Genomic DNA, 23,456 nt, shown 5'->3' with positions numbered 1-23,456 from the left:
CTTACACCTAAAACACCCCCTGTTTGAAACAATGAGGAGACACAACTCTATGTGGATCTATCTGGTATGGTCACTAATTGGGAAACAAGGGAGCTGAAGGTTTAACTGTATCTATTAGGTGCCTGGCTTATTGATCGGGCCTGTTTCCAGTCTCCTTGGCACCAGCAGTCGGTAACCTTTGAGGTTATTTAATTCAAAGGAAAGAATAAATATATCTTTGCCTTTAGACAATAATTCTGATGGCAAAAGAACCAAACGGGACTGTGCTGCCACTGTCTTCCCCCACCATATTTAAATACAGTGGCCAAGGAGGACACCTCCCTTCTGACCAATTGAGAAAAATATGAATATAATATGAAACGGTATTCATATTTGTTCCTACTGTACCTCTGTTGCTTTTCAATTCTGCTACCAGATAACTAGAATGCGCTGATTTTTCTCTCTTCAAGTTGACCCATACACTTCCAATCTATTTGAAGTAGAAGTTGCAGGAAATGTACTTGAGGAAACGATGGTACTGAGTTGGCTAATCAGTTGTTTGAGGAGGGTTGACACAATGTGTAGTTACACTATGAGTCAGATTGCAGTGCAAGTTCAGAGCAGAGTTTCTGAAGGGTTTGGGGTTATTTTATGCCTATGGCATAAAGGTACAAATCCCACTTTAATGTTTAATATGCCATTCCTTTCTCTTCACTTCCCCCTCCCATTCTTTTCCCCAGACAGGGCAAACGACTAACTATACTACTAACCTTAAAGGATCGCCATTAGCCGCCAACACAACAGCTCCACTCAGCTGTGATAGTCACAAGATGTTATTCAAGTATCAATCGGCTAAAGAAGGCTTAGCACTGGCAGTACATATGGACAAATGCCACTAATGGGTGAAGTGCATGAGCACTAACCTTTATAGACTCTCAGCAGAATGTTATTTACTTACAATAACCAGGCACTTGGTGAAAGTGGGAAGGAAAAACTCCCTTTTAACAGGAAAAAAACCTCTGGCAGAAACTGGCAGCCATCTGCTGCAATCGGGTTGGGGGTAAGGAGAAGGAGATGGGACAATCATTGCTCATGTTTACCTTCTTTTCTGAAAAATGAAGTTGTTTTTGATTTCTACGCTTCTTTCTTGTTTAGTGACATGTAAGTAAACAAAACCCAAAATTTCCAAAGTGCAGGTTAAGCACTTGTAATAATGCCGTGAAGTTACCTGTTCATTAGCCTTTGAATGTCATATCTATGAGAGGATGCAGCCAAAAATGCACCTCAAACACATTACCCAGTTAAAGATTTAAGAGTTTCTGTCTGTTAGTTTCCCTTATAATCATGGGGAACCATTGACGGCATTTATTAAAATGTAAAAATCTTTGGTCTTGTGTGTTTTCTATTTGTCTGTAGGTGAAAATGGCTGTGAGACGTGTTTTCTGCTCCTATCTGAATTTGCTTGTAAACACCAAGAACGACATCGCCTTGGCGCTAATTCTCGACGTTCCCAGTCGCACTCTTGGACGGCAGGCGTTTACAGACATCAAGCATGCCGCACACAACAGCAACACTTCTCTGTTCTTGGTAAGAACACCCCCAGTCATTATGTGCTCAAGTAAATGAGAGTAATCCTCTCTGGTGCAACATCTGGGTCGTTCTCATGCTTTTTTTTTTTTTTTTTTTTTTTTTTTTGCAGGCCGTGACGTCTTTCGTTAGGGCTCTCCAGCTTGGAGGGAAGGGCTATGCTCCAGCTGAATCTGACCCACTGAGAAAACATGTCAAAGGCCTGTCTGACTTTGTCCAGTTTGTAGACAACCTGGAAGAAATACTGGGGGAGATCCCCGACCCAAGGTACACAGAACGGTTTGATCCAGGCTTCCACTTGCTCCCTGTCTTGCTGCTTAGTTTGACATACACCTCCACCGTTGAGACAGAACTAAATGTAAATGTCGGGAAGTTGAGATGCACTCTATCACCTGAACTGGAAGTTCTTTGTTTTCTAAAGAATTAAAGTCAAATTGAAATTGAAGTTATAAATATATCAGGCAACATTTAGATTTTCAACAACAGAAAAAACAAAATTGTTCATACTTTTTTTTTCCCAACCATATCATTTTTTTTTTTTTAACATTGAAATTTTATTTTTTCAATTTTCTTTGATAGCTAGCAGCTTAGCTTAGTTTCACATAATATCTAAATACCAACAGAACACGCTACTCTAGCTTTATCAAAACACTGTAGTCTGAATAACATAGCTTTTAGTGCCTCTTAACCTATAAATTATCACACATTGGTTTTCATTTGACACAAGATGAATTATTTTTCCCACTTTATGTTTACAGCTTGTAAGCTTAGCATAAGCATCTGCTTAGTTTAATGTTAGTTACATTGTGAGGCTAGCTATATGACTTCATGTCATTCATTCATATATAGTATATTTTTTATGTAAGTAGCTGTTAATTAATAGTCTTCTTAAACAACATATTAACAACAAATGTTTGATTGATGTCAAAAAGCTCTTTTATTTATTTTTTCAAGTAATCATTTCTAGAACACCTTAAAAATCATGTAAAATAATCAGTCATTTTTTTCCTAGTTTACTGTAACACACATACTGTTGTGTGTTACTGTGTTGATGTTTAAGCATGACTAAAAATATTTGAATCATGCAAAATAAGTAAGATTTCTTTACTTTTATTGACCTGAGGGAACCCCGAAAAGGTTTTCAGTTTCAAATAAATACCTAATAATTTCAAATTGTTCTACAGTATTTAATAGCTTGTGCTTTTATAGTACACACACATGTATTTCATATCCAGAGTCATCCTAAGCTGATGAGGAGAATGCAGAGATTCCAAGAAAAGCTGAGCACCTGGCGGCAGCTGAAGTCAAGCACAGTGAAACTTGTGATTTATAATTGGATTGGATTTTTCTTTGAATTTCTCCACTTCAGTTCAGGTTAAATCCCGCTTCCTTTCTGGAGGAGCTGACTCAGTTCTTGTGAATTCAAGGATTTGGCAGTGCACTGCTACGACTGGTGGGAATATTTGTAGCAGGGCGGATCAGACTGTGCGCTGAAATCACACCTGTGATCATAAAATCCACCTGTCCCCCCACTGCTTCTTATTATTTCCTCCCAAAATCCCTGTAATGACTCCCATCTAAGCATGATAACATTTGGATTGCTAAAGCATGTTCATCTTTGCTACATCAAAGCCCATCTTTGTTAAATAACTTGTTCCCCGTGTGTTTGCTTCGCTCACTTTGATGAACTATCATCAAACCTGGAGCTCCACAGATCACTCTCCATACTGTTACAGATTATTTTAGATGTCAAAGCATCTGGCACCACAACAGAAGTGGCTATCAGAAATAATTTAGCAGTTCAATCGTGTGAGCTTTGAGCTAAAACTGCAGAAGGAGCCTTTTGTAAGCAGTCCCAGTAGCAACGGCGGACTCGCTCGAGCCATAACAACACATGATGTTTGTGCAGCGCCGTGTTCAACTCTCGCTGCTCTTCTGAGGGTTCTCAGTTCACGCGGGCCGTTGAGAGCTCCCGTCTGATGAGATGCTGATGAGCACGGCCAACGTGTGTCTTTCAACAGGCAGTGCCTTTACGCTCTCAGTGGAGTACTGTATTTCCTCATACAAACACCTTCTGTGGCGAGTTCAGGGCCCCTTGTTCAGCGAACATCTGTTTTCCCAAATGATTCTGTTACTGAGGCGCGCTCGCCCCCTCGCATCAGAGCCGGGTCAGGTTTGGACCACCGCCTCGCCACCAAAACACTTTGGTGCACTTGACTATTTGAAACTTACATAAGTGATATGTTGCTATGATTTTTGGACATACTGTGGAGACAAAGACGGATCAACCCCCCCCCAACAACTGCGACATAAAGAGGAAAATCGGACCAGAGTGCAGTGACCATGTAACTGTTATAACTGTTAACATTGGCAAAACTCTGCTACAGTGAAATAAAGCTCTACTGGATGTTAATGCTGAAACAATTACTCTGAGCCCTGAAATTCAGTGTCCAATTAATTGAAAGTGAAGAAGCAGTATATCTTTTAAAGACATTCAGACTAAAGCCCCGGCTTTTCTGGGAGAGCGTTATTCATGCTGGCAATTGTTGGCTGAACTCTTGAAGACTGTTTACTCCATCCAGATGAAAACCGCTGTGTGTCCCGCATAAGAAAGAGTCTACTCCTTTCCAAAGTTATTCAGCGTTTCTTCTCTTCCTGTAGCTCTCCCGGCATTTCTTGTTCACTTGTCACTTTGTTGACTTCCCAGTGTATGTGGAGCCAGGCTGGTGACCACCATCAGGGCGGTGCTGGTGAAGGGTCGCAGCAGCGGAGATGCTGTGTACGCTGCTGCTGAGGAGACTGCACAGGAGCTAAAGGAGAGGATCTGCCAGCTTCACCAGATCCAGAAGCAGTCTGCTAATAGAAGCGGGACGGGGATAAGTCCTGCAAGGGTAATGTATAACCTCTGCTTTCAGCCAGCTGGCTCCACTCTGGGCTTTTCCTTCTCGCCACAAGTCCATACATTGAACCCACTTCATGTTTCACTGTCTGTTCACCATCTGGCAAAGCTGTGACTGTAGTTATGTTGGTCTTCACCCCCAGCCAAAAGCGTATGCAGTCAATCACGCTACAGCATACGGAGGTCGTGACACTGTGAAGGTGCTGATGGCGCTGCTGGATGAAGAAGCCCTGACTCCTCCGTGTCGAAACAAGGCCGACCTGCTGTCCGAGGATCAGCCCGTCCTCAGTGGAGCAGAGGGGACCTGCATCCTCACGCTGTTCAGGTTGGTTCCTGTTAATTCTGCAGGTCACTCAAAATCTGATATCTGCATTTTTAGTTGGTTAAAATGAATATTAAGGCTACATTTGGCAAAATTAAGAATTAAAGCAGGCCTGACTTACTGCATTATGTGATGACCTCTAGAAGAAAGGTTATAATAGAAGTAAATTTAGGGGAGCTTGACTAATAGTGGGTTTTAAGGTCAACCAAAAAATTGCTTTTAAAGAAGTGAAACAAAAATACAATATTAATTTATCTAGTTTTAATTTTTAATAATATTATTTGACAGTTTTATCCAAATATTAGATTTCTAGTAGCACAGTACCTAAATTTCATGAAGTGACTGTTACCATTCATACCATACCTTCAGTGCCATGTGCAAACACAGTAAAGAGCGCTTACATTATATAACACTGTAATAGAGCAAAATCACTACTTAATCTGTATTTATTAAACTAACTTTATCGTGTGCACAGCCTCGTTGGATCCATTCGAGTTAAATGAGCTTGTAGTTTACTGTCTGCCTTAATATGATGGGGAAGTTCTTGAAAGATGTTGCTGGTCTTCTTATAATATTGTGTATGGGTTATTGATCCCAAAAGTCCAAATATGTGAGTTTCTTTCCAAAGCAATACCATCACTTGAGTTCTTTTTCCTCAGTTCTTTGTCAGTGACACAATAATGCCAAAGGAGAGAATAATTACATTTGTGATTAGTTTGTTGCAGTAAACTCTGAATCTGAGTCTGAATCCAGTAAACACTGTTTTCACTACCACAGGGTTCAGCGAGACTGGGAATCCCCCTGAAATATAAAATAGGCCAACATGGATCTGTGCAACTTTCCTCTGAAACCGTATGGAGGAAAATCCTCCCACATCACAGTGGAACAATTTATCTGCTCGAAATAAAAATAATACAGCCACTGGTTGTGTTTGTGGCTACAGGGGCGGGTGACACTGTACGGCTAATGCTAGTGAAAACATCTTTACATGGTGAGAGTTTTAAAGGGAGAACGGTGTTTGAAGAAATAACAGGCAGATTTCTTGGTTACTGTGGCCATGTAACCTTGTAGCTCTTCTAATTTATTGAAAACTTTTCTTTGCTGCTTGCTGCGGCTCTCTCTCCTCAGATCCCCTGAAGTGTCTACTGGATGTTCTCCAGAACCCCTAAGGAACAGAGTCCAGAGCCGACTAGACCTGCTCAAACCCAAGGTAACATGGGCCCCTTCGTCCAAGAGCCCCAAATCCAAAACATGAACCACTCCAAACTGAATCAGATGTGCAAACATTGAAAATAATGTCTTTATATCCTGTAATTTCTTCCTGGTATTATATTATTTATTTGCTTAGCTGAAGCTCACATCTTAACTGACTTCCACTCTTCCCGTTTGCACAGCTGGGTTTTAGCTCTTAGTGTTGGTTCGAGCGTGCTGAAAAAGTTATGTATGGGGCATTCAAACCAGTAACTAACCTGTTAACAGTGCCTGTTTTCTTACAGTTGCCAATCACAATGCGCATACCCTGGAAAATCCGCCTTTCTAGCACCTACCTAGCATCACTAAAATTTACAAAATTTCTATCCCGTATAAACTGAAACAGGTCAGTGAGACCATAAATTTACAAAGGAAGTGTTTACAGAGACTTGGGCAAAGGGCAGTTGTCCCACAAAATGTTCCATCTGAAGTCTTTTTACGGCGATACGAGTCGCCCCCTGGTGGCCTTCAAAAAGAATGCAGGTTTGAGCCCCTCGCATGTTGGCTTCACTTTTCGGACCTGCAAGTCCACCTTTTATGCAGATTTCTCAGGTGATATCATTGTACATGTTGATCAATAGATGTCCCTCATATTGGTCGGGATGCAACATGTTGAGTGTTTACATTAAACGTTTAGCTGGTTTATCACTCGCTTCAGTCACACAAGCATCACATTATGACCACCTGCCTATATTTGTGTTGGCCCCCCTTTTGCTGCCAAAACAGCCCTGAACTGTCAAGGTATGGACTCCACTAGACTCCTGAAGGTGTGCTGTGGTATCTAGCATGGTTGGCAAGATGTTGTACGTTAGCTGTTAACTACAAATCCTTTAAGTCCTGTAAGTTTGGATTTGTTGGATTGACAGCTGGACCAGCACATCCCACACATGCTTAACTGGATTGAGATCTTTGGAGACCAAGTTGACACCTCAAGCTCTTCGCTGTGCTCCTCAAACCATTCATGAACCATTTCTGCTTTGCAGCGGGGCATATTATCCTGCTGAAAGAGGCCACAGCCTTCAGGGAATACTGTTTCCATGAAAGGGTGTCCATGGTCTGCAACAATACTTAGATAGGTGGTACGTATCAAAGTAACATCCACATGGATGGCAAGTCCCAAGGTTTCCAACTACAACATTGCCCAGAGCTTGTGAGGGTCGGACCACACAAGCCAACCTTCACTCCTCAAGTACATCATTGAGCCTTGGCTGCCCTATTCAACCTGGTTCTTTCCTTGGGCTGGTTTTCATAGATACTGACCACTACAGTCAAAGAACATCCTACAAGATCTGCACTTTTGGAGATTCAGTCTAGTATCAGTTTTTTGGCGGGGATTTCAGACACTTTACATTTTAAATTCTAGTGTGTTGTTTGTCTTTCTTCCTCTCACCACAACTGACCTCAATGAGGGCTGCACCTCCATGAGCCTGATTCTGCCTGAGGTTTTTTCCTGTTAAAAGGGAGTTTTTCCTTCCCACTGTGGCCAAAGTGCTTGCTCATAGGGAATCAAGATTGTTGGGGGTTTTCTGTTTTGTTTGTATTATTGTCTTTACCTTAAAATATAAAGCACATTGAGTGTGACTGTTGTTATGAGTAACACTGAGTGAAATGTAATACTTAGCATATTTTAGCAATTTGATCTATTTTCTGAAATTGAAAATTGATTGTAGCAACAAAAAAAAGACACAAATCCTATTTCTCAGAATATAATGCCATTTTATTTTTCTTGCGGTGGTAAGAAGGTATTTTTAGGGTAGTGCTGCTGCATCACCCAGCTCTAGATTGCAAGCTATTATCCTTTAAGCAAACATGAAGTGTGAAGCACTTCTTAGAAGATGTATGCTAGACACATTTTGTGAAATAGCTCCTTTATTTGATTGTGCTACCAGATGTCATTTTAGCTCCCCACAATCTGGCTGCCTTCCTGTTTGAGTGCGCTGTAATGGTCCCTGGGCAGCTCACCGCTTCCTGAACTCGGTGAGCGGAAGCTTTCTGCATCAATTTCACTTTGAAGATGCCATATCAGTCGCGTAACTCGACTAGCAAGGGAAACTTGAAAGGTTATTGTTTCCTGTTGTCTGCTAAATGACTTTATCCTAGACTTCTCCAGCGGTTTCATCATGCACTGACGTCAACCGGCACACACAGAGATGGACAGATTTAGTTTCTGCTTTTGGGTTGTTTCCAGGTCTTTTTCTTTTCTTTTCCTCCTCTTTCTTCCTCCCACCATCGCCACAGATGATCAAAACATTGAAAAACTCCTGCTCCTCTGTGACACAAGTAACGATGTTCAAATGAGGTGCATTCACCTTTAGCTGTATATGCATTTTATTTTATATCTAGCTCTGGTGCCGCTGCACCTGCTACTGCTTTGTTCTCACTTCTACAAAAGCAGATGTCAGAACACAAAGCTGCAGAAATGGCTTGCACCTGCTTTTGAAAATGCTATCAGGAATGTCTCGGTCAGGTGTCGGGTCAGACGGTGCGTGTAGGTTATTTCAGGACATTTGTGTTCGGAGGAATGAGGGCTATGTGACCTCAAGGTGCCATGTCAGGCTCCCACCTGTTGTAATTGGATTAGGTGTTCTCTGTGGTTCATAGTTTGGCCGTGCAGCTCTTCCATCCCCTTCCATCTTCTTTAGGTTTTATTAGCATGCAACCAGTAGCTCTGTTACTGAAGTGTGCCTCGGTGCTGGGGTTTCTGTTGTTTTAGGTCCTCTTTAAAGTAGTTCTTTTGAGAAGCACAAAGGCTTTGATCCCTTTGTGCTCCGCGGACCCACCAAGCTTTGCTCTCTCACATTTCTTCTCCTTACTGTGGCCCATTGGCCTGAACGGTGAAATCCCTGGATTGTGATAATCCCAAGCAGGCGTAGATCAAACAGTGGATGAAAAGCTGTGGATCTGTGTGTGCCCCAGGGCTGGGATTGTAGGCTTCAATATCATTCACTTTGTTATAGAAACTTGGCTGTTAGGTTTTTTTTGTTTTTATTTTTTTTAAATGAGTTTTTTTCTTTTCTGTCTCTTTTTTTTTTTTTTTTTTTGTTAAAGGATGTGGTAATTGATAGGAGCAATGCACAGTATATCAGGTGGCTAGTAAAGAAAATCTCATCTTTCTCATTTCTGGGATTTCAGCAATATATGAAACTTTTAGTTGTTCAAAAAAAAAACCCCAACATAAAACATGCTTTAAAAGCCAGGAATCTTATCCCCTAATTAAAAACCATACCCTTTTACTTTTTTTGTTATTGAAAGATCTGAGCGACTATTGGATGGATTACAATGACCTAATAATGGTAATTGATGCTAATGACTTTAGTGATCCCCTTACTTTTCACACATTGTGTTTTTTCTGGCTCTGAGTCACGTTTTTGGGGGCTACTGCAGACGTAAGCATGACTGTTTTGTGGTACCTTATTTGACAGAAATTGACGCATTTTCTTGATGATAAAAAGAAAAGTCTATTACACTTGAGTACATGAAACCCCACTCAACAAAAGTGGTTTAAAAAAATAAAACTTTATTGCAGTGCTGGTAATTTTCCTTTAGCTCCAGAGAAAACCTCTTTGAGATGTGCCAAAAATTCTTCTGATTTAACACCACAGAAGTTGTGCTTTCTGTGAAATGTCTTGACTGCCGTTGGTTGGATTTCCACGAATTTTAGTGCAGATATGCATGTTCCCTTTTAGGTTTGGACTATAATACATTTGATTACAATATCAGAGCAAGGAAAGAAAGAAGTAGTTTGTGTACTTCAGTGCTAATTAGCAGATCCAGCTGCTGAAACTCGCTGAGCAAGAGTGGAAAAGTACTTGAAGGGGTCTTTGTTTCAAAACGCCAAAAGAAAGGGCCAGAAAAATCTCGGCCACCTGCCCTGAGTTGCTGATACTGATCACCAGTCGCCATATCAGCTGGATTTAAGTTGTTTTGCATTTATTCCAGGTCCGAGAAAGAGTCATCCGATCCCAGTTCGCCTGCACTTACAATGACGAAGAGCTCCCTCTCAACCGTGTGCTGGACTTCCCGAGCACTAGCCAGGTTCCTACTTGCGTGCACCCAGCACCCAAAGCCAAAACCACCACATCTGTGGATGATGGGTGCAGCTCTGATGTGGAAGACTCAACAAAAGGTAAAAGTTCATGTTATTTTCTTTACAAGCTACACCCCCTACCCCACCACCATCTTTTATTTTTTTGTACTCAACAACATGTCAAATGTCAGAACAAGACGTGCTGCATTTTATCTGCTGGAACGGACTTCTGTTTCCTCTGACGGCACACAGCTGGACCGAGGCCCAGGCTCACCTTCTCAACTCCGGCCTTGGAGCCTTCCCAGTCCCAGTTGTGGGACTGGTACTTACAACTTGCTGTTAAATTAATTCCCATTCTATAAAACCTCCTCACCCCCACATCTGTCGTAAAAAAAAACAAAACACACACACACACTCTTGTACAGACTTTTTGCCCATTTCCCCCTTCTGCTTTTTGTTCCGTGGGAATTCAGGCTCTGCTCCATCAGGTTAACATGACAAATGTTGAAATTCAGGTTCAGAGAATAAACACACAGCCTGCTTCAACTAGCAGCTAACGTAAGCAATTTCGTCACAACATTTTTCCCTTTCTCCCCCCTACCAACTTGTCACACTTACTTTTGCTTTTTAATTATTTATTTCAGTTTTGTTTTTCTTTTACCTTTGCAGCCAAGTCCTCTGAATGTACAAATAAGGCACGGGGTGAGATACAGCGGGGGGCTGCTCTCGAGCAAAGAAGTGGAAATGCCCCAAAACAAGGTGCAAGCCTGGTTAATGGAAAGAGAACTGGCTTTCAGATGCAAAGCAGGGGTAACAAGAGAAAGCAGCTGGATATTGACCAACATGGTGGATCTGAAAATGAGCCTCCGGAGAAGAAACAGCCAACTCGCACATCAGTCAAAATGCCTGGCAAAAATGCCAGCAAGGCCTTGAGTAAGAAGAAGCTCATAGCTGGACAAGGGAAGCTAACCAGTTTCTTCAGAGTCTAACCAGTGTTTGCACTAACGATGACACAATAAGGACTTTTCTATCAGATATTTATATGAAGCAGCTGAAGCTTGTGTACTACGAGTATACTCCAGCTTGGGCTGCCATTTAGAATCATTTGTCATCTTGTTTAACCTCGAGTATTTAAAAAATATATATATAAATATACATGTAGCTAGTTGCTTGGCGGCTACTAAGTGTTACCTAGTTAGCATTTTCTAGCAAAAGGTTCATATGTGGATTCAAACAGAATTTGTACTCGCCAAACAGCCAAGAAGTATCATTGGTGACTTCGTAAGTTCTGCTAAAAATATTTTTTATCAACAGCAAATTGGCACTGTCTCCCGTTTGTTTGTTTGGTGGTTTTATTTTTTGCTTTTGTTATACTGACTAAGCTAATTGCTGACTAAGCTAATGACTAGCCATTTGTTAGCAATAACATTAGGTTTAACTTTCAGATCAGCTTTTGTACACATTGAAACACAAAGGTAAAATATCACGTGATCATTAGTGACTTCATGATTGCTGTTAAGAGTTACATATTTAAAGCAAAGCCAAATAGCCATTTTTTATGTTTCATTTTTATGCTAAGCTACACTGAGGCTTCACATGAAGTGTGCGCAACAGTGTTATTTAACTCTTTCTCAAAATGTCAAATGTATAAATAATATTACTTAGACACTAAAATCTCCAACATTGTTGGGGGAAAAGCAAAAAATCTTCATAAAACTATAAGTCATTTAAGTTTTCTTTGTTTCAAGGCTAGTTGGTTATTTAGCGTGGCATTTAGTCAAATGTGTGGTAGCTATCTGAACTGATCAATTGGGTAGCTGGTCATTGCACTTTATCACTAATCAATTTTAAAATTAGTCTAATAACGCCTTCGTGGAAATAAAATGTATATCATCACGACTAGTATGTAAATTTTACCTTTCAATTATTTTCAAGATTCCACCATTTACATCCACTCTTTAAACACACAGCTTGCAATTGTTAATAAACTTTTATTTTGTCTTCCATGTTTGTCTGCTTTATTTCCTACAAGTAAATGAATCTTCTTATACCACACAGGAGGAAACATTCATTGACGTCGCTCATGCTTCCCAGCAGGGCCGGTAAACTCTTCCAATCATACATCGCAGCACTAGGGTTAGGAAAGGAAACCACATAGAGCAATTGAGTTTATATGGCATTTAAAAAAAAGAAAGAAAAAAGTTTATTTTCCAAGAAATATTGGTTTTCCATATGCTTACTGTCAAGGTCGGTATCTCTGCGATCTATCTTCACGCTGTACTCGGCAGGAGTGTAGCTCAGGCTTCGATCTGCGAGTAGAGGAAGGCTCCGAGTGAAGGCCGGGTTCAGCCCTCGAACACTGTGCCCTTTCAGCCTTGCATCCTGAACAAAATCATATTGATCAGTGATTACATGTGACACCCGGAGCCCACACACACATTCCCGTACTGTAGGATGTGAACTCTGGATGGTCAAGTTGCAGGAACAGCTTTTAAAGATTATCCTTTTTACTTGTAGTACAGGTGTTGGATCTGCTTTTACCAGCTGATCCAAGCCACAAGAACCCCAAATGGAAGAAATGTGTTCCCTCATTTTTTACTATATCACAGTGGCCCGTTTTCTTCCACAGCTCCAGTTGGCCCACATGTCTTTGTCTCCATCATGGCTGCCTGTTTCCCATTACCACAGAGATAACCACCCTGTTCATAACACACAAGACACAGTCTGCAGATAAACCTTTTACACATCGCAGCCAAACATTTGGGGGAAACACTGATATATCATCATTCTTCCCACTGAGAGTCCAATAAATCTTTATAGGCTTGTGATCATTTGACCTTTTCGCTTAATAGTATTTCCCAGTTTTCCAGCGTTGCCGTAAAATATTTTTATAGATGTATGTGAAGTATTGACTTAACAGTAGAAGCGAGGACGGTGGCCAGTTGAAAGGGGTCAAGTATTCAGTCACAGGATGGAGATAATGTGCTCTTTGTTGTTGAACTATGGTTAGCCGAGGTTGTTTATGAAAAGAAATCTCATACAATGAAGATTTATGAGGCATGACCGTCACTGGCAGAACAGTGTTAGGCTGAATGAGAGTGGATAGTTTGCTGTTAAGTTAATTTGATCCAAAAAAGAATCAAAATTGCTGGCTATAATTTTCTTTAAGCTCTAATTAAAGTGCTTACCCTAGGGGTGTCAAACATGAGGCCTGGGCGCCAGAATATATCCAGCCCACTGTGAATGAATGAAAACGTTATATTTTCTAATTACAGGATAGTCTCTGCAATGAACTTCCATAACTTTTTTTTGTAATTTTACACAGTTTAGCACATAATTTCACAGGTCCGCTCTACTTGATATCAGAGTGGGCTCGGTATGTGGCCCACAATGTCAAAGGAGTTTGACATCCCCGTTCAGGAGAGTGTAAGACTATGTTTATGTGGGGATTCGGAGCAGGGTTGGTCTTTGGTTAAATAGCCTTTTAGTATTGTTAAAAGTGGACCTTTAATTGTTTTTTTCCATATTTTCTGTGGGTGTTTGTAAAAAATAAAATAAAATAAAAATGAGGGGCAGCCAATCAGAAGAAAGATGGCTTAAACAGTTGGGGAAAAGGGCTGTAATGGATTATTTCAGGGTATGTACATGGGTATTTTGGCCTTTTATCAACAACCAAAATTTAGATTTTTTTTCTTGCAACATCAATAGTGTGGAACTTTACCTCCTTTTCTAATGTCAGACTGTGCAGTGCATTATTGTTTGTTGACTTTTGACTGGCCAACTTTTCTTCACGGTTAGGGTTATATGCCTACCTCTTGCTTTGCCATACTCTTGACAGACCTTAAGGTAATATTTTTCATTTTTATTTCAAAGGAGATATTCCCTTGTGTGGATATAGCCTCACGTGCACGGCTTTTTAAGCAGTATTTTGAACTGTGAGCAACTCTAGTCAAGTTCAAGAATAAAAATGAACTATACATAATAATAATAATGATAATAATGATGATACATTTTATTTGAGGGTGCCTTTCTAATACCCAAGGTCACCTTACAAAGAGAAAAAAATATCAATTCATTATTTCCAAACCAAAAATCAGCATATATCAGGCTCTTGTCCATAGATTCACTCAGAAATACTGTCTCAGATTAACATAGACCAACACTGATTTTGCAATATTAGTAATTACATTTCAGGAGGAATGTGTTTTTGTTACAAGCTCCTTTGTTTTGTGGGGACTTTTGGGAAAGTTAGAATCCTTCATGGGAACAGTGTAGAAGCAGGGGTGTCAAACATATGAAGTGGCCTGGCAACTGTAATCCGGCCCACTGGACAACTTTGGAAAAAGTGAATGAGGGCATAAGAAGAATATTAATTTTTATATATTAATATGTATATATATATATATATATATATATATATATATATATATATATATATATATATATATATAATTTTAAGCTTTAAAGCATTTCTTACTCAACAGGGCCGCCTGTACAGGCATTTATTCTACATCAAAGTACTTGACAATTACCTACACAGTTAAATGAGATAAAAGTTTCACTTTTTTCATAATCCAATATAGAAATTTCAGGATATTTTTTACAAGAATTAACGAACGCTTTCTCTTTTATAATTACAGAACAGACTGGGAATTTTAGCTACCAGAACTTTTGCTGTAATTTTACACATTTATTTCTTACAATACAAGCACAAAGAGTCAGGCTGCCACAACAGCTTTTATTTTCCATGTGGAAAAACTAAGACGTGCAGTTGAAATTGCACGTCTTTTCCTTATATTAAGGTATCTCGGGGATTAAACATGTAGTTAAAACTATATGAAATTTCACTGGTCTCCCCCACTTCAGATCAAACTGGACTGTATTTGGCCCACGCTGTAAAATTAGTTTGACACAGAGGTTTCTGGGATAACTTCACCTACTTCAAAGGCGCATGGACTACGAAGAACTACTTTAATACTTCTTAATAAGAGTTACTGGAGCTTCAACCAATTCAGAATCCTTTATAACATAACCATAATGATTGACACCTGATTATTATCAGGATCAACGTAGTAAAAATTGTCGTATATATTGTATATTGAGTACAATTCAAATATATTACTGTAAGAAAAATGTTCTTTCTTCAGTTTAAATCAATTTTGTTTATATAGCGCAAAATCCCTTCAAGGCATTATATACTTTATATTGAAAGGCATAGACCCCTACAATAATACAATCAAACAAATGCCTTTGAGGCCAAGCAGTTGACAACAGTGAGAAGGAAAAACACTCTTTTCATACAGGAAGAAAAATCCAGCAGAACCAGGTTCTGGGAGGGGCAGCCATCTGCCCACACCATTTGGGGTTCAGGGGAAAAAGAAAAGAAATGGAAGATCTTGTTTCCACTGTGCGATAACAATAAAGGCTAAAAAGTCACAACAAAAAGGAATAACGTTGATGCATGATGACAGTTGCAACACTTACCGAGATGATGATTGTTGGGTTCCCATCTTCATCCCTGATTCGGCGCCGCCTGAACACCGGCGGGATCACAGCGGGCTCAGAGATCGACTCGTCACCCAGTATCAAACCCAGGCCGTCTTCTTCTGTTATACCACCCTCTGCATTAGTTGCAGGCATGGCTACGGTGACTGAGTGGCTGCTCAGCTCAGTGAAAAGCAGCAGAGTTAAGAAGACAGAGTAGACAGAGATCATGGTATCTACAATGTTTATTTCTTAAGACTTTCGCCAGTTGAGCCTTGCCTTAACAACTGGTATGATTGGACTTTAAGCTGCTTTATATATTGAGGGAGAGAGCATTTTGCTGCCAGCTTGTTTAATGTACAAAATCATCATCATGTCTCCAACAGGGACACATCAACGTATAAGATCAAAGGTCACAGGAGATGTGGTATAAGTCCATTAATAGGGAAGCAAAAGGTGACAAACTTCATTTAGTACATTTAAAGATTTGATGAATTAAGGTTATTAAAGATGGGGAAACATGGTGTGCTATAATTTTAACCACATTAAAGAACTCGGGGAAAGAAGGCTCATAGAGGGTCAAAGGGCAGGAACTGATTCAAATCTGTCCTTTCAAAATCCGCATGTTGAAATTAACCCAGCAGGTGATAAGATGGAGACTTGCTGCAGTAAGAAAGACAACTCACACAGGGAGTCTTTCAGAGGTATCAGTGACTTAACAGGATCCCCATCACCAAGGTGCTGTCGCCTCCAGACTCAGGTAAAAAGGCACCTACTTAGATTATTTGTCTGGTATCACCAATCACTATTATACCTTCTTGCCAAGACTTTGAATAGAAGAGCAGTCTGTTAGTGGAACTTGGCTCAGTGACGGAAAATGGGCTGAAATGGCTAGCATATTCTGTTTGATGAAAACAAAAGTCATGTCAGCTTATCTAAAAGTCACAAATTTAACAATATATCTCTTTTGTAAATTCTGGAGCCTGGAGGAGGGGTTCATCTTATTTATAAGGAGACTAAACCCACAGGTTGCTTGTCCAAGCTCTTATTACAAGTTTTATTTAAAGTTATGTTCTTGTGGCCTCGTTAGCTGGTGCGAGTACAGTGTGTTCTGATGTGGTCACTTTTACATGGTTTTGAGCCAGGTTGGTCATTTTATCTTACAATGTAATAGGAGAACATTTTTAGGCAAACCACGATCCTTCCTACTTGCTAACCACATAGTTTATGTTCCTTAATCTAACCAAAAAAGTGCAAGTAAATGGCAAGTGAAAGCTTATCTTAAAGAGGTTGCGCTCAAGCCTCCTGGTTAACCTGGGTTAGGGTTAGCATTCTTCTTCTGCTGCCTCTATATCACCAGCCAAGTGAAAGCAATTCTCTTTGTTGTTTAAAGAATGTTTATATTGGTTGTTTTGAAGCTATATTAAAAAAAAACAACCCAATCTGATTGTTTTGCTTGAAGACTTCGGTTTTTTAATCAATGCTTTTCCAGTAGTTCTGGGAATCGGGAGTACACCTCTTAAATCAAGATTGCAAGTACCTCAAGAACTATTTGCTGGGTTTCCATGTAATCTTGTGCAGGCATGTGGCTTCTGGAAAACTGATTCTTCTGATTTTGGTGACATTTGACAGAGCAAGCATGCAAACAGCTCTCTGTAGAAGTGACTCTTGGGGTCCTTTCACACCTTATTGTTTACTTGTTGCCTTCAAGGTTTCCAGTTGATGCAAACCAAAATTACAGATGTGAAGCACCCCTGCGAACAAAGACCTTAACCTTGGTCCAACAAAAAATGGTGGTTGTGGTATGAAATATGGTGTTCAGAAGGTTTTGATGTTCACACAAATCAGAGAAAGTTAAAATAGTTAAAGTAGGCTGTGGTTTGAAAATGTTGTCATGGTCCTGTACTGTTCAGGGGATTTTTCCCATGCTTTTTACTGACATAGCTCTTTAGGTAAGGGATGGGTTTGACCTGTAGATGGAGTCTCCTGTTCGTGCCCATTCCTTGACCTGTTCCTCATCTCCTATCTGAACTTAAAGACCAACTAAAACATTCGATCTCTGCCATATTTTTGACAATAGTAGAGCAGTATTCAGGCTTCTCTATGGCTCCTGTAATTTCCAAAGTTCCCCCCTGTGCTAACGTCTTTGATCTCTTGTTCCGTAGTTGCCCCTGAAAAGCTGAAGAGTTCACTTTCTGCCTGTATCACTTACCTCTTTCTATCATGCTGATCTGGCTCATTTGGAAAGTCTTAGTTAAGTACTCACCTCTCAAACCCACCTGCCTGTCCATCCTCCAGTCGTTCCACCCTGTTGTTCTCACTTTGGACTCTTTAAGTAAAAACTCACTCTAATCCAAATAATCAGTTACAAGCTCAAAACAGTGCCTCGACTAATTTTGTTCTCTTCATTCCTATTGCAGCCAGCCCTAAGACTCCTTTGTAGGAAGTTTATCTTGACATTCCAAAGTCATAAAAATCATTAACTGTTGTGTTTTGGGTCCTGCTTTATAATCCGCCAGTTAGTGTTGCCTATAAAGATCATGGCACATGTAAATGGTCCATCCATCCATCTTATCTTATCTTATCTTATCTTATCTTATCTTATCTTATCTTATCTTATCTTATCTTATCTTATCTTATCTTATCTGTACTGTAGTGACAGTTGGCTAAGTAGTGTCCTTTTGACAAACAACATTTTCCAGTCTTCTGGTAGTTCCCAAAGGAAATCCCAGACTTTTTAAGATGTATAACTCCATGGAGTTCTGTGTCTGCCCTGGATGTCCCGCTGTATGGGTGAAACAACTCAACCTATTTTCATTAATGCTAGGTTTTCTCCAGGGTACAAAAGGAACCAAGGTATTAAAATACATTCCTACAATATGATAAAAAGTAAGCCGAATGATAAAGAAAGAACAATGCTATACAAAAGGCCAAGAAAAGGAATCCTTTGCTTCACTTGTTGCCATTCATTCAAACGCCAATAGAAGGCAAGTGGCCAAATTGACAAAACGCTGATGTCATACTTTAAGGTGTAAAAAGGTCATTTGTGAGATGCTGGTAGGAGGAGTGAAAACAGCTGGGTTAGCTGTTTTCACTCTTTATGCTAAGCTAAGCTAACCAGCTGCTGGCGGTAGCTTTGTATTTACTATACTAATCAGAGTGGTGTCAGGTGTTAGTGGGATCTTCTCATCTAACTCTCATCAAGAACGCAAATAAGCGACCTGTCAAACTTTTTGTTTAAAGGAGAATTTGATCTGCAACAGCCCTGTGATCAAGCCTTCAGGCCGTTTGATCACAAGCTCTCACACCAAGGTGCTGACCATCAGCTGACGATAAAAGGCGGAGGCAAGCAAAACTGTTGACATAGCGCCTGGTAGGCTTCTTCTCAGCTCAAAGGGCTTACCTTATTAACATCACAGGAGCCGTGGAGCAGGGAATGGAGAACCAGGACATGAATAATAGCTATTGAACTCAGCTGAAGTGATTTTACTTGGAGCGGTCAGCCTTTATTTTGTAAGTATTATTGTTGGAGGGCGAGGACTTCTACTGAAGGACTGAACTTGTCCACAGGGGCACGGGCGTTCCAGCAGAAGCACAACTGAACTTGTGAGCTTCGTGCTCTGTTGTTGTAACCTTTCTCGCTCTTTCTTTCTGATAATGTATCCCTCCCTTTTCCCATATTTCTTCTTATAGAGGGTGCATTCATGGACAGTGGATGGACTGGGAATTCAAAGCAAGTCCACCTGATTTATGAGCCTCTGGGCTCTTTCAGCTCCCCTGGCACTTGCCGAGAGGAGTCAACAAACTCTGAGCTGTGGTGAAGGTCTCTCTATCTGGTAACTGTGTTTTTTACCCGGTCCGAATTTCTAAGAAATCATTACCATAATTCTGTAACAAAGAACATTAGTAGAAAAGCCAAGAGTCAAATAATCTTATGAAGACCAGATGTGATTCAGTGGGTATCCATGAACATTATTTACTAAATCTTTATGTTTCCACAACACCGCTTGTCAAATCTTCAACTCATGCCAGCAAAGTTTATTCAACTACTGACTGCAGTTGGTCTTGTTTGTATGCGCTTGTAATTGCATCCAGATCTGATTCGGCCTGTGCGTCTTTTAAATTTTGAGCTCGGTTAAGCTGCAGAGTGTTATTTCAACGGTTTTGTCAGCTGCTTGCATCACCTGTCAGTTGCCGGTGCTGTATTTCAATCACACCGCCTACATCTTTGTGCGTAAACGAGACCTCATAATAAGACTGGGCTCTATGACATCAGTAGCAGCATTGTTTAATAGTCCTTCGGGGTCCAGCATGTTATTTCCTCGTCCTGTATTAACACGCTGCCTTTCATCACCGACACTCATCTTCTAATGAAAAACAAAAAAGAAAGTAAAAGACAAACACTGTTGCAGTGCAGGGGAAGCTCCGGTTCCAAGGAAATGTGATGCTCCGTCCAGGATGCTTCACATCTATGTGTGTGTCTTGAGCTGTGCCAAAAGCCGGCGTGCTGCATTCAGCAGAGATGCGGGTGCAGAAGAGGGGGGATCGCATTTTGGGCAGGATTTTTTTTTTTTTTTTTTTTTTTTTTTTTTTTTTGCCCAGAGAACAGACCATGGTTTCCTGGAACAATGCAGCTGATGAGAGCCTCTCCAAGGAAAATAAGGCTCTGACATCATGGGTTCTTAAAGCACACAGCTGAGCCAACACTCTCTCCTGCTATAATCAAGTCTCAGTGAATTTCCACTGTTGACTGAAATTGAGAGAAAGAGAATCTCCAATTCTGAAGCTTTACACAGTTTTTTAATACATTCTTTAATCTAGCTGCTAATATTCTTGAGTTAGCACCGTGCTCTTGCACTTTGCACTGCATTTGGCTTGCAGTAGCAATCAATTAAACACAGGGCTACTTGTAAATTTCTCACGGTAAACTCATCATTTTCCAAGACTGGAATTTTACCTCCAAAATGTAAGAACATTTAAGATTAAAGACAAAAAATGCTGACAACAGCAAGGAGCAAAAGTTAGAACTCGGTGAAGTGAAATCCTGGGTGTCCTTTTGGAAAAAAATGGATGGTGGGAGACTGATGAGGCCTTACAACTTCTTTTTCTTTTCTTTTTTTTGTAAAACAACCAGCAGAATAAGTAGTAAAATTGGTGAGGGTAGTAAAACAGACCACAAGGTCATTCAAAAGACAATTGTGTGCTTAAGATGAGGAGTTGAAGAGTGTGGAGAGATTGTGTTTCAGAGCCCAGTCCAAAATCTGTGTCCTCAGATGCACTGGATCCCGAGTGCACGTAGATCAATGGGAAGAGATTGTTCTTTCCACAACCATCCTGGTTCTTGAGGTTATTCAAACATGTTTGTGTGTTGCCCTCTTTTGACTCACCATGTAATTCAAAATTAGCCCATATAAGAGTATAAAATGAGCATTTTAAAGACATCCTAACCTTGATATTCACTCCGATAACTGGCTTTCTTTCTCTCCACTGCACACGATCTCTCCAATTTATTTGAACTCTAAATCTTGCAAGCTTGCAACCTGCAATTGTCCCATTAGGGTAAGATAATTGATTCAGTATTAGTCATGGAGAGGGATGAAATAACATCCAGGATGGTCGAGATGACCGGGACCTTGCCAGCGTTCCTGCTGTTTCACATTTTGATCTCCGCTGTGTGCTGAGCGTCAGCCAGAGAGTCAGTTTATCAGGGTTTTATTGTTGCCCCATATACATCAGTTCTTTTTTTTTTCAAAGTGCTGACAGCGAGCAGAGCTCAGCGCTGTCACTGTTAGCATCCCCCAATAGAGCTGAGACATGCAGGGAGCGCCACGCCCCTACTCTGTTTGCTTTGGCAGATCCTGCTGCCTCGTAGGAAGTATCACTTTGTCATTTAGCCCAACCAGATTCATATGCATGGTGCACAAAGCCTCAGCTTGAGTTATGGCTTTATCCATGACCAAAATGTCTTAAAAGATTTAAGAGGGACGAACTTCTACTTTGTAATTATCTGCTGTTTATGTGTCTGACTCCACTGGGTTCCTAATAAAAGCCATATAGACGTTACCAGTGTGATGTTGTGTGACAGGGAGAGTAATGTCTTTACAGGGTTATGTTTCCCCAGAGATTTTTATAAGTAAATACACATGCAATATGAAAGAACGCTCCAGCCATTTCTGTGATGTTGACAAGTGGTTTATTCAGCAGGAATGGTGAACAGTTTGTCAGTATTTTTTTTTTTTTTTTTTTTGTCTACAGAAGGCAATCAAGCACCATGAATAACAGCGCTCCAATCAGACAGTTGTTTTGGACAGTGACCTTCAGGAAATTGTATCATCTCGTATAACACCTCATATAATCATGAATGACTCGCACGCTCCCATGATCCAGGCTTTATTGATCATTGCATACCACTGACAAACTGGAATGTTTCATTCATTGTTTGAAGATGGCTGCTGCAGCTTCTGTTTTTTAATGCACAAACTGTATTTCAGGTACCAGAAACATAGTGTGACGGGTGTACTGTTGTTGTAGTGAAGTTGAGACAGTGATTGCATCATTTGATATTTAATGAACAGCTCATTGGTTTCATTCATGATACAATAATGGTGAGTGAGGCTTCACTTTAATCAAAGAGTCTTTGGTTTATACCATTTATCTGAAGATCTGGGAGAACCAGAGCTGTTCTCCAGCCAGCTTCCTATTTCATTTCTGCTGCCAGGTCGACTAATAAGACAGTTTGCTTGGAATAAACACTAAAGAATATAGCAAATCCACATTATACAACCTTTTTAGAAACAAAAACACACTTTTAAATTAATCTGTGAAAATAAGTTTTAATTGAGAATTGATAACGAATATTTTGGACAAGATAAATTAAACTCCTGGGTTACTCTTAAAGCCAGACAATGCAATCTTAGTTCAGTTCTCAACATGGGCTAATTAAATTTTTAATTGTAGCTTAAATATGAAGCCAGGTTCAGTAGCCCGTTAGTTTAGCTTAGCAATGTTAGCTAGGAACAGGGAACAGCTGCCTTGGCTCTGCCCAGAGGGTTTTATTTATTTATTTTTTAAAGCTCCTCTAAAGCTCAGAATCTTGTTTATCTAATCTTTAAAAATTGAGGTGAAATAACACACAGGGTTCACTTCCTGTGTTAATCTGTGAGCTTTAGGATTGCTAGTGGGCGGATTACATTGAGTACACGTAGTCAGCAAGCTAAGCTAACTGGCTAAATGATAAATGTAGAGACAAAGCACGATTAATAATTCAGCTCAACATTTATTTTGTGGGAAGATCACTTCTTTTCTGTCACGACTGTTAGCACCAACAGACTAAAGAATGGAGAAGTGTGTTACAGGTAATTAGCCAGGAGTGGGAACGGGAAGAATGGGGAAAACTGCAATTATGGCTGTATTTTTCTAAGCTCTGCTGAACCACTGTGTTAAAGTTATAAAGTTAATATATCTGCAAATGGCTTTGCTAGTTTTCTAATAGCTAAAAAAACTAAAGATAAAAATAATCCTCTGGGGTTTTTTTAAATCTGGGGTTTTGAGATAGCAGCAGGAATTTTGTTAACATTTCAAGTACAACTTGTGGTGGTGATTGTTTTCCCATGCTAATGGAGTAGTTTTTAGAAGAGCTCACGATCTCTGTGAAACAGCTCTTTAATTTTAGTTACATAGAATAAAATATTTAACTTTGTGCCATTATTTTCCATGTTGACAGGTGCAGGTCTGACTCAAAGATATTTTTTTTCAATGACCCTAATCCTTCACTGTATGTCATACCCATTTTAGTCTTATCTGCTGAAGCCAGTGAAGTTGTATCTGGATAAATCTGCAGGTGTAAGTTATTATCAGAAAAAATATATTAAAATATACTCAGGCAGACATGTTGGCTTACAATTTTT

At 40.1% G+C, this 23,456-nt stretch overlaps 2 protein-coding genes and 1 long non-coding RNA gene across 4 annotated transcripts in view; 2 read left to right on the top strand and 1 right to left on the bottom strand.

Annotated features, from left to right (window-relative positions):
• The window catches only part of parpbp (PARP1 binding protein), a 19,907-nt gene extending 7,842 nt beyond the window's left edge, over positions 1-12,065 (top strand). For both annotated transcript variants that reach the window (XM_005475893.3, XM_003448089.4), the window contains exons 5-11: positions 1,396-1,566; positions 1,679-1,833; positions 4,274-4,457; positions 4,609-4,790; positions 5,916-5,997; positions 9,978-10,164; positions 10,735-12,065. In XM_005475893.3, the coding sequence (XP_005475950.1) occupies positions 1,396-1,566; positions 1,679-1,833; positions 4,274-4,457; positions 4,609-4,790; positions 5,916-5,997; positions 9,978-10,164; positions 10,735-11,054 (1,281 nt within the window). In that variant the 3' untranslated portion in view covers positions 11,055-12,065. The remainder of the gene's footprint in view (positions 1-1,395; positions 1,567-1,678; positions 1,834-4,273; positions 4,458-4,608; positions 4,791-5,915; positions 5,998-9,977; positions 10,165-10,734) is intronic.
• pmch (pro-melanin-concentrating hormone) lies at positions 12,037-15,850 on the bottom strand. Its single transcript, XM_005475894.3, has 3 exons — positions 15,550-15,850; positions 12,306-12,447; positions 12,037-12,196 (listed from the first exon to the last, which is right to left on the bottom strand). The coding sequence occupies exons 1-3, from the start codon at positions 15,778-15,780 to the stop codon at positions 12,147-12,149; spliced, it is 423 nt and encodes a 140-aa protein (XP_005475951.1). The 5' UTR covers positions 15,781-15,850; the 3' UTR covers positions 12,037-12,146.
• A 2,778-nt stretch (positions 15,851-18,628) lies between these two features.
• On the top strand, positions 18,629-23,451 carry LOC102083104 (uncharacterized). The gene is made up of 3 exons (XR_002056924.2): positions 18,629-19,062; positions 19,243-19,385; positions 21,805-23,451. It is a non-coding gene; the product is annotated as an uncharacterized LOC102083104 (long non-coding RNA).
• The last annotated feature ends 5 nt before the right edge of the window (positions 23,452-23,456 follow it).

This window comes from Oreochromis niloticus, linkage group LG17, assembly GCF_001858045.2.
Source record: "Oreochromis niloticus isolate F11D_XX linkage group LG17, O_niloticus_UMD_NMBU, whole genome shotgun sequence".
NCBI classification, from domain to species: Eukaryota; Metazoa; Chordata; class Actinopteri; order Cichliformes; family Cichlidae; genus Oreochromis; species Oreochromis niloticus.
Note: the sequence above shows the minus strand (reverse complement) of the source record. Positions and strands in the feature narration are given on the sequence as shown.

Excerpts from the sequence above, each read along its gene's own strand:
- pmch (XM_005475894.3), bottom strand. The coding sequence starts at position 15,780 with ATGATCTCTGTCTACTCTGTCTTCTTAACTCTGCTGCTTTTCACTGAG. Across the intron at positions 12,448-15,549 it reads ACCCAACAATCATCATCTCG|GATGCAAGGCTGAAAGGGCA; the intron begins GTAAGTGTTGCA and ends GATTTTGTTCAG. Across the intron at positions 12,197-12,305 it reads CAGAGATACCGACCTTGACA|TGCTGCGATGTATGATTGGA; the intron begins GTAAGCATATGG and ends TCCTAACCCTAG.